This window comes from Colletotrichum gloeosporioides (assembly GCF_011800055.1).
Source record: "Colletotrichum gloeosporioides strain Lc1 chromosome Unknown consensus_60, whole genome shotgun sequence".
Taxonomy (NCBI): domain Eukaryota; kingdom Fungi; phylum Ascomycota; class Sordariomycetes; order Glomerellales; family Glomerellaceae; genus Colletotrichum; species Colletotrichum gloeosporioides.
In genome coordinates this window covers 438,898-460,168 of record NW_025544705.1, presented here as the reverse complement: position 1 = coordinate 460,168, position 21,271 = coordinate 438,898, and the positions used below count along the sequence as shown (strand labels likewise).

Genomic DNA, 21,271 nt, shown 5'->3' with positions numbered 1-21,271 from the left:
TATAACTACTATTTCTAACCTAAGTAATATAATAATAGTCCTCTATAAAATATCTATACTATATATACCTTTATTAAATAGGAACTTAGAAAATTTAATAGTAATATTATTATATTTACCTCTAGTTAATAATTTCTTATAAAATACCTCTATAATAAATAAATAAAATAGGATAAATACTAATATAATAAATACTAAATCTACTATAAGGAAGAAGTATATACCTAGAGAATTATAAAGAATAGATCTTAATTTTTTTAGGTTAGATATTATAAAAATAGCTTTATAAAAGTATAATAGGAAGGAAAGCAAATTACTTACTTAGGATATTTAAAGTAGTTAAAAAACTAAACTTATTTACTAAAAAAAGATTATAATAAGTATATAGCAAAAAATCTATCTACTAAATATTATAAGGATATAAGGTAAACCTTAAAATTAAGGTAACTATTAATTAATAAATTATACTTATTCTAATAGATAGTAGAGAAAAAGTAAACTTTATTACCTCTTAAGCTATTAATAAACTAGAAATATAATAAAGAGGAAAAAAATAACTATATTAGTTATATATAGTAGAAAGAGAAGAATTTAAGTATAAAAGAGGTATTATCTATAATAAGATTATACCTCTTAAGATAAACTACTTAAATTAAAAAGAAAGAATTTAATTTAATATTATTAATCTAAGAATATATAATATAATACTAAGATTATTCTAGCTATAAATAAGTAACTTATAGATAAATTAGAGTAAAAGCTAATTTTATTAGGATTATAATAACTTAATCTTTAAGTAGCCTTACTAAAAATAGGTTTTAAATAAGCTAATATTATATAAAATAATAAGATAATATATCTACTACTTTAAGGTAAAAAAAGCTATATTATAACTATTAATTATAATAGATCTTAAATAAAAAGATAATCTACTTCTATTTATTCTAAAAAAATATAAAGTTTATAAGAAACTTTTTATAGCTAAATTAGAAACTAAACTACTTAAATATATTAGTTTTAATTATAAAATCCCCNTAAGGAAGGGAAAGAACTATAATTTAATAAAATCTATAGACTTAACTTAATAGAGATAGAAGTTTTAGATAAATATTTTAAAGAAAACCTTAAGAAAGGTTATATTAGACTTTTAATATTACTAATAGGAAGCTCTATCTTATTTATACTTAAGAAGAATAGAAAACTATAACTATATATTAACTATTATATACTTAATAAAATAATAATTAAAAATTATTACTTACTACCCCTTATAGATAAAATAAAATAAGTTCTATATAGAGCTAATTAGTTTATAGCTTTTAATTTTAAAAAGGCTTATAACTTAATCTAAATAAAATAAAGTAAAGAATAGAAAACTACTTTCTAGATAAAAAAAGGATATTTTAAATACCTTATTATACCTTTTAGTCTTATTAATATACCTATAATATTTTAGAATATAATTAATATAGTACTATATAAGTATATTAATATCTATATAGTTATCTACTTAGATAATATTTTTATTTTCTTACTTATACTTAAGAAGTATAAAGAAGATATATATTATATCTTATAAGCCTTTTAGGAAGCTAAACTCTTAGTTAAACTTAAAAAAAGTAAATTTTATATATAAAAAGTAAAATATTTTAGATTTATTATTACTTCTAAGAAGGTTTATATATTAAGAAATAAAGTTAAAGCTATTAAGGAATAGCTAGTACTTAATAACCTTAAGGAAATTTAAAGATTTTTAAGTTTTATTAACTTCTACTATAAATTTATTAAAAACTATAATAAGATTAATATAGCTTTTATTAGCTTTAGCTATAAAGATATACTTTTTATATAGATAGAACTATAATAGATAGTATTCTAGAAGATTAAGGACTTTATTATTAGTAAACCTATTCTAATTATTTTAGATCTAATAAAATAGTTTAAAGTAGAACTTAATATATCTAACTATATAATTAGAGTATAACTATTATAATAAGATTTAAAAAGATATTTATACCTATATACCTTTTTCTCTTATAAACTTTATAAACTAAAACTTAATTACTAAATCTATAATAAAGAACTTATAGTAATTATTAAAGCTTTTAAAGAATAGAAACTTAAACTTTTAGGAATAATTTATAAAGTACTTATATATTTAGATTATAAGAATCTCTTATATTTTATAACTTTAAAAATACTTAATAAATAATAAATCTAATAGTTAGAATTCCTCTTAAAATTTAACTTTTAAATAATTTATTAAAAAAGATTAAATAATAATAGAGTAGATACTCTTAGCTAATAACTAAATTATAATATCTTAGTACTTAAAGAAACCTAGGTAATTCTTAAATAATAAGATAATAGAGACTTAATACTAATAGCTAAACTCCTAATAATAACTAAATAATTTAGTATTAGCTTAACTAATAAACTAGATAATAAAGTAATTATAGAATTTTATATATATTTTATATATAGTTACTAAGGAATTATAAAGACTTAGAAATAATTATAATAATAATATAGAGAAAAGGTTATAAGAGAATATATAGTAAAAGTAATTAAGAATTATAAAGTATACTTAAAAAGTAAACCTACTTAATATTAACCTTATAATATACTATAACTTTTACTTATATTATAAACTACTTAGTAATCTATATCTTTTAACTTTATTATTAAACTACTAAAGTTATAAGAACTTCTTATAAGAGTATACTTTAATAGTGTTCTTATTATAGTAGATTAACTTATAAAGTATACCTACTTTATTTTATATAAAGAAGTAAGTAATACTAAAGAATATNATATACCTTCCTTAAGTATATTATTACTAATTATAGTATATTTAAGGAAATTATATTAAATAGAGATAAAATATTTACTTTTAAGTTTTAGAAGTTAATTATAGTATAACTTAGTATTAAGTAATTAATATCTACTATATCCTACTTATAGACTAATAGATAAATAAAATAAATTAATTAAATCTTTAAAACTTACCTCTATACTTATATTAATTATAATTAAAATAACTAAGTTATATTTTTATTAATTACTTAGTTTACTTATAATAGTATAATTAGAGAAAGTACTAAGGAATCCCCTTTTTACTTTAACTATAGCTTTAAATTAACTACTTATAGAGAACCTTAAATAGGCTTAGTAGTAATTAAAGCTACTACCTCAGTATAATAAATTAAGGATATCTAAGATAATATATATAAAAAACTTAAATTTATTTAATAATAAATATTAAAATTTAGTAATAAATAAAGGATTAAGGGATTAACTTTAAAAGAGGGAGATAGTACTTACTTTATATAGTAAAATATTAAAATAAAACGACTAAGTAATAAACTTAACTATAAAAAACTTAGACTTTTTAAAATATTATAAGTTATCTTATTAATTAATTATAAGTTTAAACTCTTAGAAACTATAAAATACTACTTAATATTCTATATTTCACTTTTTAAGTTAGTACTATAAGGATTATAAATAAATAACTTTATTATTATAGAAGATAATAAACTAAAGTATAAAGTAGAGAAGCTATTAGATTATTAGTATAGAGATAATAAATAGGAATACCTTATTAAATAGAAAAATTATAAATATAAAGATAATATATAGGAACTAAATAATAACTTATTTAACTATTATAATAAGATTAAAAACTATATTAATATACTTAATAATATAGACCTTAAGGATAGATTAAGCTTATTTATAACCTTAGAAGAATAGTAGGAATATAATAGAATTTATGAGGAATAATATAAATAATAATAATAGGAAATAGAGGAAAGATATAAATACTACTTATATATATAATTCCTTATACCTCTAAAATAACTTATTTATATATATAGTTACTAGAATAATTATAAAGTAAATAAAAAACTATTTATCTACTTAAGAATACTAAAGTATAACTAAGATCCCCCTAATAAGAAATTTAGTGTATTAGGATTTTAGTTAAAAATTAAATCTAGATCTAAGACCTTAGAAGCACCTAATAACTACGCCTCTAAAACTAAGGAAGATTTAGCTAAAAGATCTTTAATTACTTTATCCTTATCTATAACTACTAAGGTCTCCTTATAACCCTTTTTAATTTATAAATATAATTTAACTTTATAAGCGCCTTATTTATTTTAACTTATGCTTTTTATAGTGCCTTTATTCTCTTTTGAAATAATTCCTCTATTTCCTCTTCCTTATTGTTTAGATAATAAGATTCTACTATTAATTACTCTACTATAATAAGTTAGTAAGGAAAAACTAATAATAAAAAGATAAAAACTTATACTAGTAGATTATATTATTAGAAGTATTATAAGAGCGATAAGTGCTATTAATAGTAATATACTCCTTATAGATTAATAAACCTAATAGTATTTTATAATATAAACCCTTTAAGTAATAATAATAATAAAGTATAACTTTAAAACTATTCTTAGTAATATTAAGAGAATAATAATAATAATAGAGTATAGAAACTATAGGATTATTAGTAATATAACTTAATATAGTGTTAGTATTATAAGTAAAAATAAGAAGTATAATTAGTAGATCCTTAACTTAAGACTAATAACCTACTTATATTAAGTCTTAAGGGTAAAACCTTTAGAGAGAGGATCTAATATTATAACTTATAAATAAGGATAATAGTTAGTTAACCTACTTTAGGTATTAGGTAGTTAGGATAGAATATTTATACTATAGAATTATAGGAATAGTAGGAACTTACTTAGAAATAGAAGAACTATAGTATAAGTTATATAATAATAAGATAAAACTGAGTAGATAGTATAAATTACTAAGTACTTAGTAAGGATTACTAAGTGCTTACTAGTACTTAGTTAGGAATCAGTAGTTAGATAAAGGAACTATTTAAGACTTATATATAGTATAATCTTAAGTTTAATTTATAATTAGACTTCTATAGCTTTTTAGTAATTAACTTAGTATTTATCCTTATAGATACTCTCAGCTTACCTTCACTATAAATCACTTATTAAGCCTAAGACTAATCACTTTAGTCTCTAAAAAACCTGATCTACTATAGCCTATAACCTATAACTTAGACCATGACCTTAGTGTACTGTTATAATGTGTTAATCCCCAGCTTCTGTTAGCAGACCCTACTGTCGGATAGCTGACCGTAACACTGAATGACTACCTACCGATATAAATTGCGGTAATGGGCTGGAAGGCTACATTGCATAGTCTCCTTCATCTTTCTTGTCGTCACTTAGAACCTGATAATCGCAGTATTTAATGATCAAGATCCCGGAGTATTCGTCCAATCCCGATATCAGTCAAGGAGGATCCCTATTGCTTCGGTCATACTTACCCATCATGTACAAAGTATTGAACCGATGAAGACTTTGACATCCTTGGTTTCAGAGGAATTCATTCTGTGCACAAAGTAGTACGTCCCAGATGAAGGTCATCGCTATCAAGAAACTCGGGACGAACTCAACGCTGCTTAGCCTACTGTGGTTGATTCTCGAACTGTAGGAATGATGTTATACAGCTCGTGAGACCTTTGCAGGGCGTGTTTCAGTGTTTTGGTGGACGACTTGGTAGTACTATTGATGTGTGCACGTAAAGCGACCACAGCATGTTGATTTACATCATCTACACCGGCGTGTAGCAGCTTTAATTATTTGCGTCGAAGAGACCAATTGTCACAGATGATAATTTCAACTTCCGTAAAATTGGATCGTGCATTGAAATATTACTGCGGAGGGGATGAGATTCTGCATGGACATCGGGAGTTTCGGGCATTTCGGGAGTTTTGCACGAGCCATGATCGTGATCCCAACGTTAGATCATTGAAGGGCAGGCCTGTGCTAGCAGGTTAGATGATCTAATATGTCTTGGCAAGGCGAACCTCTGTTTGACTGGATACATGAAGTTTGTGTTTTGGTGGAATTATAATTCCTCCCATTTGGTTTGTAGACTGCTTTGTTCCTTGGACGGACACTGAGGGGCTATAAATACACTCAGACTTTATGAAATTGAATCTCGCCATCATTGTGAGCGCCGGGAAGCTTTCTTTGCCCAATTTTCCGGCAGAATACCTCCACTGCAATGATTTTGAACACCTACCGAGGTTTTACCAATAATACGGAAGCACAATATGCCCCGTTAGACAAAGACTGCGGCGAGGAAGATGGCATAGAACTTGCGACACTCGATCGACATGATCATACATGGACCACCAAACAGGTGATCAAAATCTTCACAGTTACTCACCTTATCGTCTTTTCAATGGCCGCTGGTTTCTGGTTTTTGTGGCGCGAGCAGCCAATCAACAAATCATTGAAAGATATTTCATTCTACTGTAAGTGTGCCACACGATGCTACGCATGTCTCTGACTTGGCCTATTGTGCAGCTCCGCTCTTAGACCGCATAGACATTCCTTATGTTCTCCGATTTGATCAGCCACAGACGATCAAGGGTGGCAACGGCGACATGACCTGGGGCTCTCAGCCGAATCCTGAAATTGACAAGATGTGGGAGGGAATTACGACGGAGGCTACCATCCCAGTGACCGCCGCAGAGATAATTTCCATGAGGAAGGATCCTTCAGTGGCCGTGATGCTGCCCAAAGAGTACCACATCGATAACGAACAGACCTATCTTGCGCACGCACTTGTTTTCCACAGGCTTCATTGTCTTGACTACATCCGGAAAGCATTGTACAAAGATTACTACTACCCAAACGGCACAGAACAACTTCCGATGCATGGACATCACATTGCGCACTGCTTGGCAATGATTTTAGACCATATCACCTGCGCAGGAGACCCTGGGCTTTATAGTAAGTCACAGTTTCATCAAAGACGCGAGATACTGATTATTTGCTTCCAAGTATACCAATGGTATGAGCACACGGAGATACCTCTGCCTGATGCCAATACCTGGGGCAAATGCTGGGATTTCGGTGCATTCCGCAACAATTTCGACAAAATAGCATTGAAAAACTTCAGTCCTTTTGATCTACGAAAGCCGGATGGAGTGAAGTCTGTCACGGAGCAGAATAATTTGCAAGAAATCATTTATCAGACGCGAAATCCGAAGCCCAATCCTCACTTATGAAATCCTAGCAGCAATACAGTTCGTCGAATTGTCGGACATAGTATTTTTGCATTTGGCAAATCGCACATGCCTTCGGACTTGGAGCTAGTGAGAGGCACTTGATGTAAGGCAGATTTGTGTGTCTGGGTCATGGAGCTTCTCCGAACTTTACTTCTTATCTTCTTGTTTCGAAGGAGGATTGACCAAATACCACGTCATAACCCCAAGTCCCACTGCCAGAGAAACTCCAGCTGCAAGCACTCCACCCCTGGCAGTTGTCAAGGAAGAATACCAACTCTGGGAATTCTCCATCTGCTCTGGCAAAGCCTCGCAATCTTCGGCAAGACGAAGTCGCCGCTCCTCCGGCTCAGGCCGCCCCTTTGGCTGTGACTCTGGCTCCGGGTCTGGATCGGGAAACCAAACTTGGCCAGAAGCCACACAAGCCGCGCGTCTGGCACGGTAGTCCTTGAAGAGGCATTAGAATCCCATCGGAGAGATGGAAATAACATGAGGTACGGCGTCATACCTCTAAACATTCCATCATATCTCCGACGACGTGGTGGGCGGTCTGCGGGGCAATCCCCTGGGAGATGAGAGATCCGAATATGTGGTTTGGATGCAGCGAGTGAAGCTCGGAGCCATTCCACAAACAGACGAATGCTTCCGGTCCATTGACCAGGTCGACATTGCGGTTCTCGAGGTGTTGGAGAAGCCACTGTCGGACCCTGCCTGAAGTGGCATACTCGCTTGGGACGTTGGTCTTCAGGGTCTTGAGGTGGAGACTGGACCCGTTTTCGACGTTCGTCATGATTGCGGTTTTGGGGTTATTTAGGTCGGATGGAGTTGACTCTCTGTTCGCGTGGCTGCTTGGCTTTGGAGATGTTGACTGTCTGCCCTGTGGTGTTCTTGTTCTGCACCTGAAGCTTATGTTCTGGAGGTGTCTTTTTCTTTGGGCGGGAAATGGCAGATGCCGGTGTGCCCAAATGCCAACAAACAAAGTGGATATTTCAGGCCGCTGACGAGATGGATTGTCGCGCAATTAGCGGGATGCAGGAGGCGTTCGGTGAGTACTTGTTCCTATTGGCACGTCAATGGCGAGAGTTGCCTCACCGCCACGCAATCAGAGCCTCTCAGAATCGTTCTCGCGGTGTCAACTCCACTCATCCGCATTCAACCCTAACAATACCCCGGCCCATGACAACCCACTTTGTTTCCGCTGGAGGCGACAGCCAAGAACTCAACTGAATCCGGGTAATGGGCCTTTTGCGTCGCCCCATGGTCTTAATTGAACACTGTTGAAACGCCACAGACATTACCGACCATGAGTCGTGTTTCAGTCATTCTTTACCGACTCACCGTGAAATTCTCAAGTCGACAGCATTTAGCTCTGGGTTAAGTCGCTCACCGACCGTTGAACCGAAGCGAATTGAAATGCGCGGCGTTCAGATCAGACCTCGCTAGAGGTTCCACACATTCATGGAGCAGCGATTATCCGCTCATCCGCTCCCCGACACAGAACTTTCCATTCAAATAGATCGATGCGAGCGGCTTGCCGGCGAAAATACTCGTCATGAGCAAGAGGACGAGGCCTTTGCCTCAATACGGACAGTTACACCAATGTCCGCTGTCGCGTGTGCCAGAGGAAGTGGTGGTGGCATCGACCGGAATGTATAGAAGCATCGTTTGCAGCACACCTTATGTGCAAGCAACACCAAGCCCTGTCCACACCTTTGCCTCTCCCTGAGCTTTCATCTTCGGGGTTCATACTCGATGACGAGCAACGTTGGAAAACGAGTAGCTATCCAAACCTCCTCTGGCTTGGTCCCAGTGCGAGCTTTACAGGAGGCTGTAAACGAGCGGAAGGGGCGAGCAGACATTTCAGCCATTGTGAATTCAAGTTCGGGTATATCACGACGCCGAAAAAACGGGAAGACATCATGGGATTGATGTTCCCTGTACCAGAGAATGAGTAATTAGTTGGTGACCGCAACAAATAATCTTGCGCCAAGTGAGATGACGAGTTGAATTAGGAGTAAAGCAAACACTGCATTGAGTTATAAGCTAATTCCGCGGACCTTTGACCTCAGCGGCTGCGAATAGAGACAGCATGAGTGATCCAATTGTTGAAGCTGTTGCTAGCCGTCTCCAATCGGTGTCATAGGCACTGGAATAGCGTCACTCATCGGCGGTACAAAGTTGTAGGCCAAGTCAATATAAAAGCGGGAATACAGGTATAACAGAAAGGGCCAGCTTCGAAGGACATTGCATTTAACGATATTCTCCAGGTCCACCAGCTTAGCCATTGCCCACTCCTGCGTTCCTCAAGCCATTGAACTTTATCAACGCAATATTGACGCCATCGGTTGTTTGGACACCTTGATAGCCAGGAGAATGTTTAGGTACATAAAGTCACTCCCAGGAAATCGGAAGGCGACAATCTGGAGCCCGAACACTGAAATCCGTCCTCACCCTTCAGGACAAGCAATTCCCCTCATATCCATTGCTTTGCGTTGACCTTGGTTCATGATACTGTGCACAATCATCGGTCGCACGCAAGCTCAACTTAAGACCGCATTGAAGTGTCCAAAAATGGCTGGCCTGGCCAGAAACTCTGACGATGATGAAAAACTCCAAATGTCAGCTTCTTCCCCGTCTCTCCCTGTTTCTGGGTGTGGTCACTAAGCTTTGTAGCGTTCTAGCCAAGATGACCCTACCTGTAGACTCGCAGATCTTGGCGAAAGCACAAGCGATACACTGGGCACCTTGTGCAGAGATCAAGCAGTGACTCTGAAAGGTTTCGCAAAGGTTAAGGTCGTCGACTACCATAAACCCTCCGACAACTCCATCACAATAGCTCCAAAATCCAATGACATCATGGTTTTCCATTATAGTGCGACTTATTCCCCGATTAGCGAAGATGGAAACATTCAGATTCTGTACAGCGCCAACGTATTTGATCAGAGCATAAACATTCCGCTCCACGATGACTACAGTGGGGATGAAATTGCTGTCTTCTCGTCGGCTTCTCAAAAGCCCTCATCGCCATGCGATTACTATCTCGGAGATTGGGAGTCGGTACACCATTCGAATCAAATGCAGACACACCTTACCTGTGGATCACATCTAGAGCATCTGCTTGAGCCTAAACGCAATTATCCTGGAATTACGGCTCCCTACTTTTACTTCGCCAAAGACGGAGGTACTTGTACACCAATGCACATCGAAGATGCGGGGCTTCCCTCTGTCAACATGGTCCGCTGGGGTTCACCAAAGACATGGTTGATCGTCGAGCCTGGCTCATCGAGGAGGCTCGAAGAGTTTGCTGCTTCCAGAAAGTTGGGCGGTAAAACGAGGGGTGGTCGACGACGTTTAGATGGGCGCAAGACGTGTTCGCAGTTCATCCGACATTCAAATATACTATTCTCACAGGAGACACTGGACGGCTGGGGCATCAAGTACAGTATCGTTGTCTGCAAGCCTGGGGAGTTGATTGTCACCCTGCCGTACACTTATCATCAGGTGGTAAACCTCGGTATGAACTTGGCGGAGTCGACCAACGTATTGTGGCCAGGTACAGACCTTCGGTTGGGAAGCTACGCGTTCTGCAGTAAAAGACGATGCGGCAACAGAGATTCATCAATGAAAGAGACGGATTTTGCGGTCCCGGTTCAAGACGACCAGGGCGATTTTTCAGGGATCGATGCACAAACAACTGCTAAAACGAACCAAATCCAATAGAAGCATAGTAATAAGTGTGTAGACGACAAAGATGAAGATGACAACAACGACGATGATGAAGACAACGGGGGTAGCATCCGTGGCAGTAGTAATAGGGATGAGAGTAAAGTAGAAAGAATTATTTTTAATACTACCCATGGGGAGTGGTGCGCCCGGCTAGCTAAACGTACTAACTCTCACCACCGACCTTTGCAATGCCTGATCTCATGAAGCCAAGCCCGCCAACCCATAAAGATGAGGATACTAGCGGCGGTTGACGATCCTGATAAGACTAATGCCAGCGGTTAAATCCATTGAATTTGTTGTTCACGTCCCTCCCAGACCAATTATGCGTTTTGGTCTTCACAGCAAAAAGGCAACCCACGAATCGTCTTTCATAGAATATCGTTCCCGTGACTCGCAGAAAGTGAGAGACTAGTATGTTTGTCAGACTTTGGCCCAAAGCCTTCTAAGAGCGAGTCTGCCTTGCACATGTTGCGTGATGAATGCCCCGTACGCCGCAGTGTGGGTACTCCCCAAGTATTCCCACCACTGAGAAGTGCGCGAATGTCCCCGTTATGGTGTACGCCCTAGGTACAAAACAACGAGACAGGGATCTCGCGCAAGTGACGTCTGTCAGGCCTATCAAGTCAAGCTTACATTCATCAGGCATCCAAAGTGTCCGTCACACAGCATTAGAACGGTGGCTGGCAGCGCGTCGTGCCGCACCGCGTTGTGTTTGGAATTCTCGCAAGCTTCCTTGAGGATTGCTGGCTCAAACTCGCGCCGAATTATTCTCTGGATAACCCCGCACACTAGTTAATATCATCATGGCTCAAACGCACTACCGTTACCGCCGAAGTGCTATCGGTTCAGACGCATTTCCTCGTCGCGGGGCCAAGCGAGAAGAATCGTCGCCCAAAAGGCGGGGTTCCGCCAAGATTGGCACCACAACGAAACAGATCTCAAAGAAAAGACGTGCCAAAACCGCCGCGATCAGCTCAACTCCAACCGAAGCCAAGGACGAAGGTATGATCATCAATCCAGGCGCTAGTCCTTACAGATTGTAACCTTGGATTTTCATAGAATACGACGACGACGACAGAATAATCGGCCATACGTCAACTGGCAACGGCCATTCTGTGAGCCTCATCACAGAACGAGCTGCCGATCAATCGCGCAGGAATGTGCCCGAAATCATCGTTCAACAAACGACACCCTCAAAAGTATATGCGTATTGGAGCGCTTTGGGGAAGTCCCGCGAAGAGACGATTGGGACTGATCACTTCAATGTATTTGCAATTCTTGGCCACGACTCTCAAAGCAAGCGCCTGAGAGTGCAATGGGTAGGATACTCGGACTCAGTCCAGGACACAAGTTGGGAAACAGTCCCTAAGATACGACGTCTTGATCCAGCTCTTGTCAAGGACTATCTCGCTACTCGGGGACTCACAGGCAGCCTCCAGCAGACACGCAAAAAAATGGGGAGGCCCCAGGCCCCAAAGTCCAGGGCCCAAAAAGGAGTGATGGAGCATCCAATCAGCCGAGCAGGTATTCGCGACGATGCAAGATATAAGGTGGCATTGGAGCTAGTTGGAATATCTGGTCGAGATTTGCGTCGTCTGACCAAGGTCATCCTTGATTTTGACATGGAAGAGCGCATTACGCATCGATCCCTCATGCCCAAGGATGGCAGCCGTGGCGGAGGTTTCATCATCTAGCAAGAATAAAACGAGCAGTTGAGCCGATAAACGCAGCGCTCAGGTGAAGGCCTGGCTCCCACGCCTGGAGTCGTATATTTCGAGGTTTCCGCGTGAAAGCAGACCGTTGACATTTCAGACATAGATGCCACGATGCCGCATAGAGCTGGTGATAGAGCGCGTTTGGGAGAAAATGTATTCTCACTCAAATCGTTTGTTGTCATCATGATGTGTCCAGATTTTCGCCCCTCGGTAGTGGAACGAACGTGGGACCATGGTTGTCATAGCGAACACCTTGGTTTGCGAGATTGCAGAGCCTCGGCGTGAATCGCTTGCTTCAGGCCTAAAACTCGGTCCAGGTTCGTCAGTGTCATCTTGTCAATCGGTGTTCAGACGAGTTTTTCATGTTTCCACGTTATTTCCGCAGCAAAAATTGCGAGCCTGATTGTGGTCTCGACCCCAGTAGTTGTTGGTTGTTTGTTGCGTGTTTGTCGACTGGGATTGAAATGAGATGACAGGGGCAGTTTCCCGAGGCACTGCACCCCAGTCCTCTAAGCACGGTCGGCACGCGCACCTTCTGACACTACGCTTCTTGGTTCATTTCTCATGTCATCGATCTGGCTCAATGATACTGTTGGGTCTGAGTTCGTGTTGGTGCTCTAGTTATCCTTGTCCGATACGCCGCTAACCAACTCGTGTTCTTAGACTGGGGCGAGTCACCCGCAAGGGAAGGATGCTCGACTCTCTACGTTAGTTTCCCCACACAATGCTCTCGTCTTTCTGGCTTCGATCTACAATTGGCTGCGGTACGGTGTCGCCCAGAAGCCTTGGTTCATCCCGGAGACCAGCCATCCCCTTCAGTTCTGATCCAACGCCGGTTGCTTGCTTTCAGACAGCGTTGGTTACCCCTTGCCGCCGTCGTCTAGATCTGTTGACCTCAAAAGACCCTGCAGCCAAGCAAGGTTAGGAGGGCGGCAAATAGATACATTGCCGGGGAGGCTTTTAGAGCCTCGGCAGCTTGATTACAAAACATTGGGAGCGACTCCAAAGATAAGTGGGAGAACCTCCAACTTTTATTTGGCATTGTCTTCATTCCCGCTGTCGGGCTCATTAGCGTGCAAATCTAGTTTTCGATGTCCCCTCATACTCAAGTCTAGGTATGACATTCCAAGGAATACATGCGACTGTTTCACTAATAGAAATCAGACAGTCCTTTCGGGCGGCGTCACTGAGCCTGCGTTTGCATCGGCCAACAATTACTTGGAGTGACGATGGTTCCAAACTTATCGAGCAGCCCACGGCTTTCGGCAATTACACACGAAAATGGTGTCCAGGGGGAGGCATCACAAATTCCACTGTCAGACGTGCCCGACAGTGAGCCACCCAACGACGCTTCTGCCCATGTCACAACGTCTTACGATCAAACACCAACCATAAACACTTGCTGGGAAGTTTCAACTGTTGTGATCAAAGGACCCCCGCGAGACCCCCGACTAAAACAGAAAAAGCTGTCTGCGTTTGGGAGATCCGATTACCGATACGTCCGCACACTCGTGAAAGCCTTGGAACGTCGACGAGCGAAAGGGTTTGCATTCGAGGAAGACGACTTGAGATTTCTGAGAGAGGTCAGGTCCAGAATTGAGCGAGACTTGAAGTTTGAATGGATGGTTCGACAGACCAAGAGAGAGATGAGGCAGGCAATGCGGAAGGCAAAGCTGGACAAGGAAGCCTCGGCCGAGACAAATTCGACTGCGTTAACACCATAGTATGGGGTGTGGCACTTTGGACTTCAGTAATAGGATATCTGTAAGATTGTAAGGCGAGGCTGATCCAAGGAAGGATAATAAGTATAGTTTATACCCCTTACCCGAGTGCGGAATCAACATTCTCGTGACAACCTCGTCTAACTTTGAGAAAGTCACAACACAGGCAAGGCTCGCAAATTCTCCAGTTCCAAATTGTCAGGCCCCGAATCATCGTGATATCAACACTTCTATCACAAGGTAGGCCTTCTTCATTTGAATTTACTGTAACACCTGGTTTGTTCCCGGCGAACGGCATCAGGAATCCCATCCTCAAACGGCGCATTTCCGCCTGAGGGCACTAAGTCCTTGCGATTCCACACAAGGCAACCGCAGCCACAGCCTAGCCCTCAAGATCCTCTCACTGTCTCCCGTTTGCCAACAGCAGCAACTGGTCTGGTGGTGTAGTAGTTATCACGTCAGTCTCACACACTGAAGGTCCCCGGTTCAATCCCGGGTCAGATCAACATTTTGTTTTGTGGCCTATTCTTTCGCTTGGTCGCAGTTGATTTCTAGGTCCTGTCACTTATCAAGGCTTTGTAGTACTTTGAACTGGATTCTAAGAGGCCTAACATCGTTTTTAAGATATCGGCTGCACGTTATTGCTAATGAATGCGCTACCATCCTGCACCGTCATTCAGCCGTTGAAGGTTCTTGCCGATAGATCGCAGGTTTCCCTTCTTTCCCGTCGCTATTGCCGGCGCAGTCAGTCCCGGCAGACGGTCACAATGAGTCCGAAAACATTGTTCTCGATGAACAGACAATCGGGGCGATCCTAGACCTGAATTCATTGGGTCAGCCGGACCGGTTGAGATTTTCTGCTCGTATGGAAAGCGAGTCTGGGTTGGAAGACAGCGCCTGCGCGTTTCAGCAAAGCCAACTGCGAGATGATCGCGGAGTGATTGGTATACAAACAGTCGGTTCTTTTTGTAATTCATCAACTATTAATCTCTTGAAGTCATGCGGGTGTTACCCCAAGGAACCGCAGAGGCTTTGGCCGGGCAGCGATGAAACTGCAGAATGGATCACGTCCACGTCAGGGCCCTTGACTCGCACGTCATCTTAACCAGGTAACACATGCAGAGATCATTGAGCAGGGAGGATTGTATTACTTCATTATGATATATGCGACGATTTGTACGGGTGCCTAATCACCATACGTGTTTCGCGTCGATGATCAGAAAGCAACGCCTCGTGCCCAGATGTAATGTCTGTTCAGCTACCCTTCCTTATTCTTGTTGACTATCCTCGGTCTTGCCAAATCCGAAGCCATTGATGCCCATGACGATGCTTGCTTGTCTCTGCCGACCTTCGCCCCCCACACAATCTGACAGAAGTCAGCGGGAACCGCCGCACCTTTACTCAACAAGAATTGGCAGCTCGGTGGTCGACGTAGAAATGGAGTAGCCCACGAAAAGGTCCTTCATAATCTCGAACGCCGTGGCATACCTGTCGCTGTCGATGAAACCACCTTGAACGTCGATGACGGTATGTGCAGTGTCGCCGTGCCAGGTAGTCTCAACGGAGACGGAAGAGTTGGGAAAGAGCTGCCGGAGGTCTTGAACAGCGAGCCTGGATTGTCTCTTGACGTCGCCGTCCGTGTTGAGGACGTGGAAACCGGCGGTGTGATAGATGATCCTTGGCTGCAGTCTGGCTGTCTGTCGGGTCAGTTGACTACAAAGAACGGGAAATTTGTGGAGGGAGAGCGTACTGTAAGGCATCATGATTGTGATGTTGATCATACGATCGCTTATAGTGACGTATTTCTTGGGGCTGAATGTCGAGACTTATTCGTGATAAACCGGGAGTTTGTAGGTGTCGCTGGCGGGGAGTATGTTTCTGCCTCGCTAGCTGACTACCACGGAAGGAACGCAGGTGCACCTTCCAGGTGAGTGACTTCTTTGCATGCTCATCAATCCCGGTGCAGTCGTGCCCAAATTCACCAGGCAGGCACAGCTGGATTGCTGCACGCATGGCGCCTTCCTCGGATTTGTTGCCCCACGGCCGTGGCCGACCCGTGCGCTGGCACTAGCGTCCCGGCTCGGCCGCCGCAGATGTGGGCCCTGCATCGGGGCGCCACCCGGAGGTAGCCTGGGATTTGACGAAGGGTTATGGACTCATCTGGGAATGCGATGCTTGTCGATGGCCAGGCACCGGAGGGCGCAAGTCGGACTGATGCTCAAAGTGATGACTTCTATATTGCTTGAAGTGAGCAAATAGTGACTCGTCCCTTAAACATTGTCATCAGTTACAGGGTCGTGTCCGGTCCAAGTATTCGGGGTTCTACGGGACCACCGGTCGCCATCCACATAGAATTTTACACTTGACCGGGACTAGTGATCCTGGGTGCAACATGCTAAATACGGCTGTGGAGCGAACGAAAAGCTTAATGTGAATCAAACATGACCACGTGACGTCGAACTATATTGGAAATTCTCTATTGGAAATATCTGCGGTGGCTAATTTGGGAGGGATCCCCAACCAACAAACAAGCAAACAATACTGCGAGTCCTTCTACCGCCTTACCTCAACCGCCCCAACCGCCGTCTCGGAACAACCCCCGTAGGTGAGTTAATCCGACGGCCTGTTCCCGGTCGGGCTCCCGTCTCCCCCGGGGCACCGCTTGGGCACCCCCACCACCACTGAACTGTTCCCACTGCAGCCTGGAGTACTGCAATGTGATGGGCTCCAGCGTACATCCCGCCCTCGCCTCGTCGCCGTGTGCCAGCTCAATCCACCCTCACCCGCCCACCCGTCCTCCGCCCTAGCCGTCGCATCTCATCAATCGCCGCCGCCGCACAACTCCATCGACTACCTAGACCGAGTTCGCGCGCGTGCGCGCACCATTGCGTCGCGATGAACCTCACCGAGGCGCAGGCCGAAAAAGTCCTATCAACGTGGCGCATCTCCCGCCTCGAGGACATCCTCGGCCCCGAGCTGTCGCCGCGCTCGTGGAGCAACAACCTGCGCAAACACCTGTGCATGCTCTGCCGCCTCGTCAACCTCGAGCAAGCCCGCATCCTGCTCTCGAACGAAGTCACGGCCCGTCTGGCAAATCGCACCCGCAATAGGGGCATTCGTCGCGATCACTTGAGTGATGTTGATGTCATGCGCGTTCTTGATAGACAGGTCCGTTCCGAAAACACGCCCAACCCCCACAGCTCCGCTTCAACCTGTCCCATGTCCAAGTGAAACGTCCAACGACATCCGTCATTGACATGCCGCACAGGAAGCGCAAATACGAGGGCATCCCGACGTCTACAGCCAGTACTCGCCCTCGCCGGCGGCGAACCAGGCGATGAGGCGTCTGGACAGGGTATCGGAAACCCCCGACTACACCCGCCCGTATCCACCCGGGCCGAGTCCGGGCCTCTCCGCCGACGCCTCATCTTACCACCCAAGTACGGCATCATCCCCTGTCTCAACCTCCGCCTCAACCTCCATCACCACCGCCCCGTCTCCCAACCCACGCACAGGGCCTTCATTACGATGGTCCTCCACCGCCCTCCAACTCCTGGCGCGCAACGCCGCAGCCGGCAGCCGCAGTGACTACCATGAGGCCGGCCCGTCAACATTCGACGATGGAGATCGTCGGATGAGTCTAGGGGTACGTCGCCGGGACCAAACATCTCGGAATCACCGCTGACACTTTTCCAGCCAAGGGACGAAGATGGTACTCCCGCCCGCTCATCGCCAGTACACGGCCTACCATCACAAACGCCGGCATGGGCCTTGCCCCAACACTCCCGTCAATCACAAAACTCACATCAACCGCAACAATCACGTCAGTCGCAGCATTCACATCAACGGGAATACTCGCGTCAACCGCAATACTCACAGCAACCGTCATCAGCTGCCGGTCAACGTCACAGCAGCCCGGCAAGCGAGATCGTAGTCCAAATTCCAGAAACGAAAACCGGCACGCCCGCCGCAGCGACCAGCCACCGGGAGACTAACCGTCGAGATACCAACCTAATGGCCGCGCCGCCTCCAAGAGCCCGGTCTCCCACGACAGCAAGGACCTCTGGCAACTCGGTGGCACACACGAGAGCAGAGGAATCGCCACGGTCTAGGCCCACCCGGACCACCGACGATCCAGAACCGAACACCAGGGCCGTGGCATCACCACGGCAAAGGCCACTCCCAACAACGTCAGTCAAGACCGACACCTCAGGAATACGCGCCATGACCGAACCGCCACAAAGAACGCAGACCACCGCCACCGCCACTACCACCACCACCACCACCACATCATCCTCATCATCCTGGAACAATTTCCGCCCCGAATCCCACATTCCCGCGTCGGCCCCGCAAAGGCCATGGCCGGGGACTACATCAAGAACAAACAACCCGCCAGAACACCGCACCAGGCCCCCGGACCCGCCGCGGAGGAGCGAGAGCAGCACGACCCCCATGACTGACGACACGGAAGGCATCACGGTAGTAGAGCGCCACAAGAGGAAACGAGAGAGCATGATGGCCGACCTCGAGGGCGACATCGAGAAGCTGGGCTACAGGGTCGACATACAGCGGACAACGGTCAAGCTCCGCCAGCACGAGTACGCTCAGGAGCAACGACACCTGGAGGCCGCCCGCGCCAAACTCGAGAGTCTCTCATCGGGGGACGCTGTCGCCGCCCAGATGGAGCAGTTTGACGGTTTTCTCGCAGGCCTTGACGATCTCGTTGCCAGATACCCCGCCGTCCTTCACGCGCACGACGACCAAAGCGCCAACGACATGGGTCGAGCCCTGGCATCGCCGTCTCAGCCACCGGAGGAGACAGACATGAGTCTTCAACCGGGCATGCTCTTCGACGCCTTGAGGAGGGCCGTCAGGGTCAAGATGGGTTCGGCAGCACATCAAACAGAACGGCTACAGGATACGAGAAGGGTGGGTGAAAGAGAGCTCAGGGCGGCCCAGGCCGCCGTGGACGAGACGTTGGCAACCCTGGAGCGTGCAAGGGAGGACCTTTCCAAGCTCGAGGATGACCTCCACTTCTTGTCAATTGAAAAGGAGCGTTTGAGCGACAGGTTTGGTTCTTAGCACACGAACCAAGAGATGAAGCATTTTATGAGGCATTATGTCACAACTAATGAAGTTCCGCAATCGATACCACTTGTTCAGAAGTTTTATGCTAAGCGGTCACCTCCCGTGTTTCGGGACGCTCATATCCAGGGTCTAGCACGACAGGGCCAGATGCTAAATAAAGTAAATGCTTATTTTGGACGTCTCATTTTTCAAGGAATCACCGGCGGCAGCGAGAACAAGAAAGGGTACAGACACAAAACGCTTCATTTGGAATATACCAATAGACGAAGACGCTGAGACTAAACAATCATCCAAACCCGAGCATCATAACCGTCGCTGCTCTTGGTGCATTCAACGAGCACCAGCACTAGCCCAGGATCAGCACATCGCCGCTGAGATGAAGACTCTCGGCTGTAGATGAACTCATCATCGTCCTGCAGCTGAACCTATACCGAATCCTTCCGTCTTTTGAACAGCCTTCGCTGACTTTTCCCTCCTTTTGTGGCACGTGTCTCATCTCTATCATCGTCCTGAGCTGATTGGGAATTGCTGCCGGTTTCTCTTGGCATTAGGAGATTCTCGGTTGGGATTGGTTCTTTTGATCTGCTGAATCGTTTGAGAAAGGTCTTGAATTTGGATGGTTCGGGGTCGACGCGCGGGAGTTCTGCAGAAATATTGTCAGAAACATTGGCAATAAGTCAAAGGTGAGAAACAAATTAACCATCAGCCTCTTTCATGTGTCCTTTCAGGACGGCCAAGATTCTGCGCTAGAGATTCTTGCGCTTCTTGACATCCGCGGGTTCGTTTGGGGGTTGTACATCATTTGTAGTTTCCACCTTAGGCTGTGTGGCACCCAAAGTGTATGTGTTGCCAGGCTTCTGCTTTTTTTCACTGTCGATTGCATCGTTCGGTAACGAAGACCCGGGAAGATACGGCTTCTTGTTTGCATTGGGGTCGGTAATCTTCGTCTCGCTGGATGATGCGTCTGAACCCTGGGAATGCGAAAGAGGAGGGGCTGGAGTAATGGCATCGACATCATCACCCGCAGAAGGCAGACGGGGAGGAGCTGGGGTGATGGCATCGATGTCGTCATCCGTAGACGGTGGATGGGGAGTTATGGTCCCGATCCAGTCGTCAACCCGGGTGCCCCAGGCGTAGAGGTCCTGGAGCAGGTCGCCCTCTTGCACATTGAGGCGACGAATACATCGGGTGCCGAAAACGTTGGATATTGGTGCAGACCTCATTGACCTTTGAGATCCCGACCTAAGATGACTATCGTTGGGAAGCTCGGGACTCGTCGATTTCTGAGAGCTCAAGCTGGGAGCACTGTCCTTAGCAGGTGCGGATCTCGTCGACTTCTGCGAGCCTGGGCTGGGATATTTGTTGTTGAATAGTTGGAGTGCTGTCAGCTCCCCAGAGCCCGAGCTGGGAGCTCCGTTGTCGGAATAAGCGCAGCGCATGTTGGTTGAGATGGGGTGGTGTGGATGGAGTAGTTGTGTCGAAGAAGTAGTCCGACTGGAATTCGGTTTGAGTGAAGTACGAATGGAGCTGCGAAAACGGCTGTGATACGTATGCAATGCGGAATGGGATGGACTATATTTGCGCCCGATGTTGATATTGCAGTGATGATGTCGGAAGAAAAAGGCCGGAGGAGGGGGAGAGATTCGAGACAGGGACGTGTCATTGGAAATGTGGCAGACTCGTCGGGTCAATTGCCTGAGGTAGGTGCAGTTGTTTCGTGCTTGCTGTTGATGTGAAGGAGGCAGGTCGAGGCTGGGCTGCTTCCAAACTGGCTTGAGAAAGAACGACAGGCTGGAACATGCAGTGGCAGTGACGCCTGCGCGTAAAGCTCGAGAAAGCTTTTAAATTTCCAACAAGGCAGGCAAGATTAACTAAGGTACCTAAGGTAAGGTATCGTGGCC

The 21,271-nt window shown here is 43.8% G+C and overlaps 7 protein-coding genes across 7 annotated transcripts; 4 read left to right on the top strand and 3 right to left on the bottom strand.

The window, feature by feature from the left end:
• Positions 1 to 6,111: 6,111 nt before the first annotated feature.
• Positions 6,112 to 7,123, top strand: GCG54_00014005 (uncharacterized protein; the record flags this gene model as incomplete). The annotated part of the gene is made up of 3 exons (XM_045413851.1): positions 6,112 to 6,364; positions 6,417 to 6,845; positions 6,897 to 7,123. The coding sequence occupies 3 exons, from the start codon at positions 6,112 to 6,114 to the stop codon at positions 7,121 to 7,123; spliced, it is 909 nt and encodes a 302-aa protein (XP_045261930.1).
• A 147-nt stretch (positions 7,124 to 7,270) lies between these two features.
• On the bottom strand, positions 7,271 to 7,910 carry GCG54_00014004 (uncharacterized protein; the record flags this gene model as incomplete). The annotated part of the gene is made up of 2 exons (XM_045413850.1): positions 7,271 to 7,567; positions 7,629 to 7,910. 2 exons carry the CDS (start codon positions 7,908 to 7,910, stop codon positions 7,271 to 7,273), a joined length of 579 nt encoding a protein of 192 aa, XP_045261929.1.
• A 1,781-nt stretch (positions 7,911 to 9,691) lies between these two features.
• GCG54_00014003 (uncharacterized protein) lies at positions 9,692 to 10,840 on the top strand (the record flags this gene model as incomplete). The annotated part of the gene is made up of 2 exons (XM_045413849.1): positions 9,692 to 9,738; positions 9,823 to 10,840. 2 exons carry the CDS (start codon positions 9,692 to 9,694, stop codon positions 10,838 to 10,840), a joined length of 1,065 nt encoding a protein of 354 aa, XP_045261928.1.
• An 809-nt stretch (positions 10,841 to 11,649) lies between these two features.
• GCG54_00014002 (uncharacterized protein) lies at positions 11,650 to 12,540 on the top strand (the record flags this gene model as incomplete). Its single annotated transcript, XM_045413848.1, has 2 exons — positions 11,650 to 11,848; positions 11,906 to 12,540. The coding sequence occupies 2 exons, from the start codon at positions 11,650 to 11,652 to the stop codon at positions 12,538 to 12,540; spliced, it is 834 nt and encodes a 277-aa protein (XP_045261927.1).
• A 3,139-nt stretch (positions 12,541 to 15,679) lies between these two features.
• On the bottom strand, positions 15,680 to 16,042 carry GCG54_00014001 (uncharacterized protein; the record flags this gene model as incomplete). The annotated part of the gene is made up of 2 exons (XM_045413847.1): positions 15,680 to 15,975; positions 16,033 to 16,042. 2 exons carry the CDS (start codon positions 16,040 to 16,042, stop codon positions 15,680 to 15,682), a joined length of 306 nt encoding a protein of 101 aa, XP_045261926.1.
• A 1,135-nt stretch (positions 16,043 to 17,177) lies between these two features.
• Positions 17,178 to 19,364, top strand: GCG54_00014000 (uncharacterized protein; the record flags this gene model as incomplete). Its single annotated transcript, XM_045413846.1, has 3 exons — positions 17,178 to 17,450; positions 17,551 to 17,928; positions 17,979 to 19,364. The coding sequence occupies 3 exons, from the start codon at positions 17,178 to 17,180 to the stop codon at positions 19,362 to 19,364; spliced, it is 2,037 nt and encodes a 678-aa protein (XP_045261925.1).
• Positions 19,365 to 20,116: 752 nt separating this feature from the next.
• Positions 20,117 to 20,809, bottom strand: GCG54_00013999 (uncharacterized protein; the record flags this gene model as incomplete). Its single annotated transcript, XM_045413845.1, has 1 exon — positions 20,117 to 20,809. One exon carries the CDS (start codon positions 20,807 to 20,809, stop codon positions 20,117 to 20,119), a length of 693 nt encoding a protein of 230 aa, XP_045261924.1.
• Positions 20,810 to 21,271: the final 462 nt, after the last annotated feature.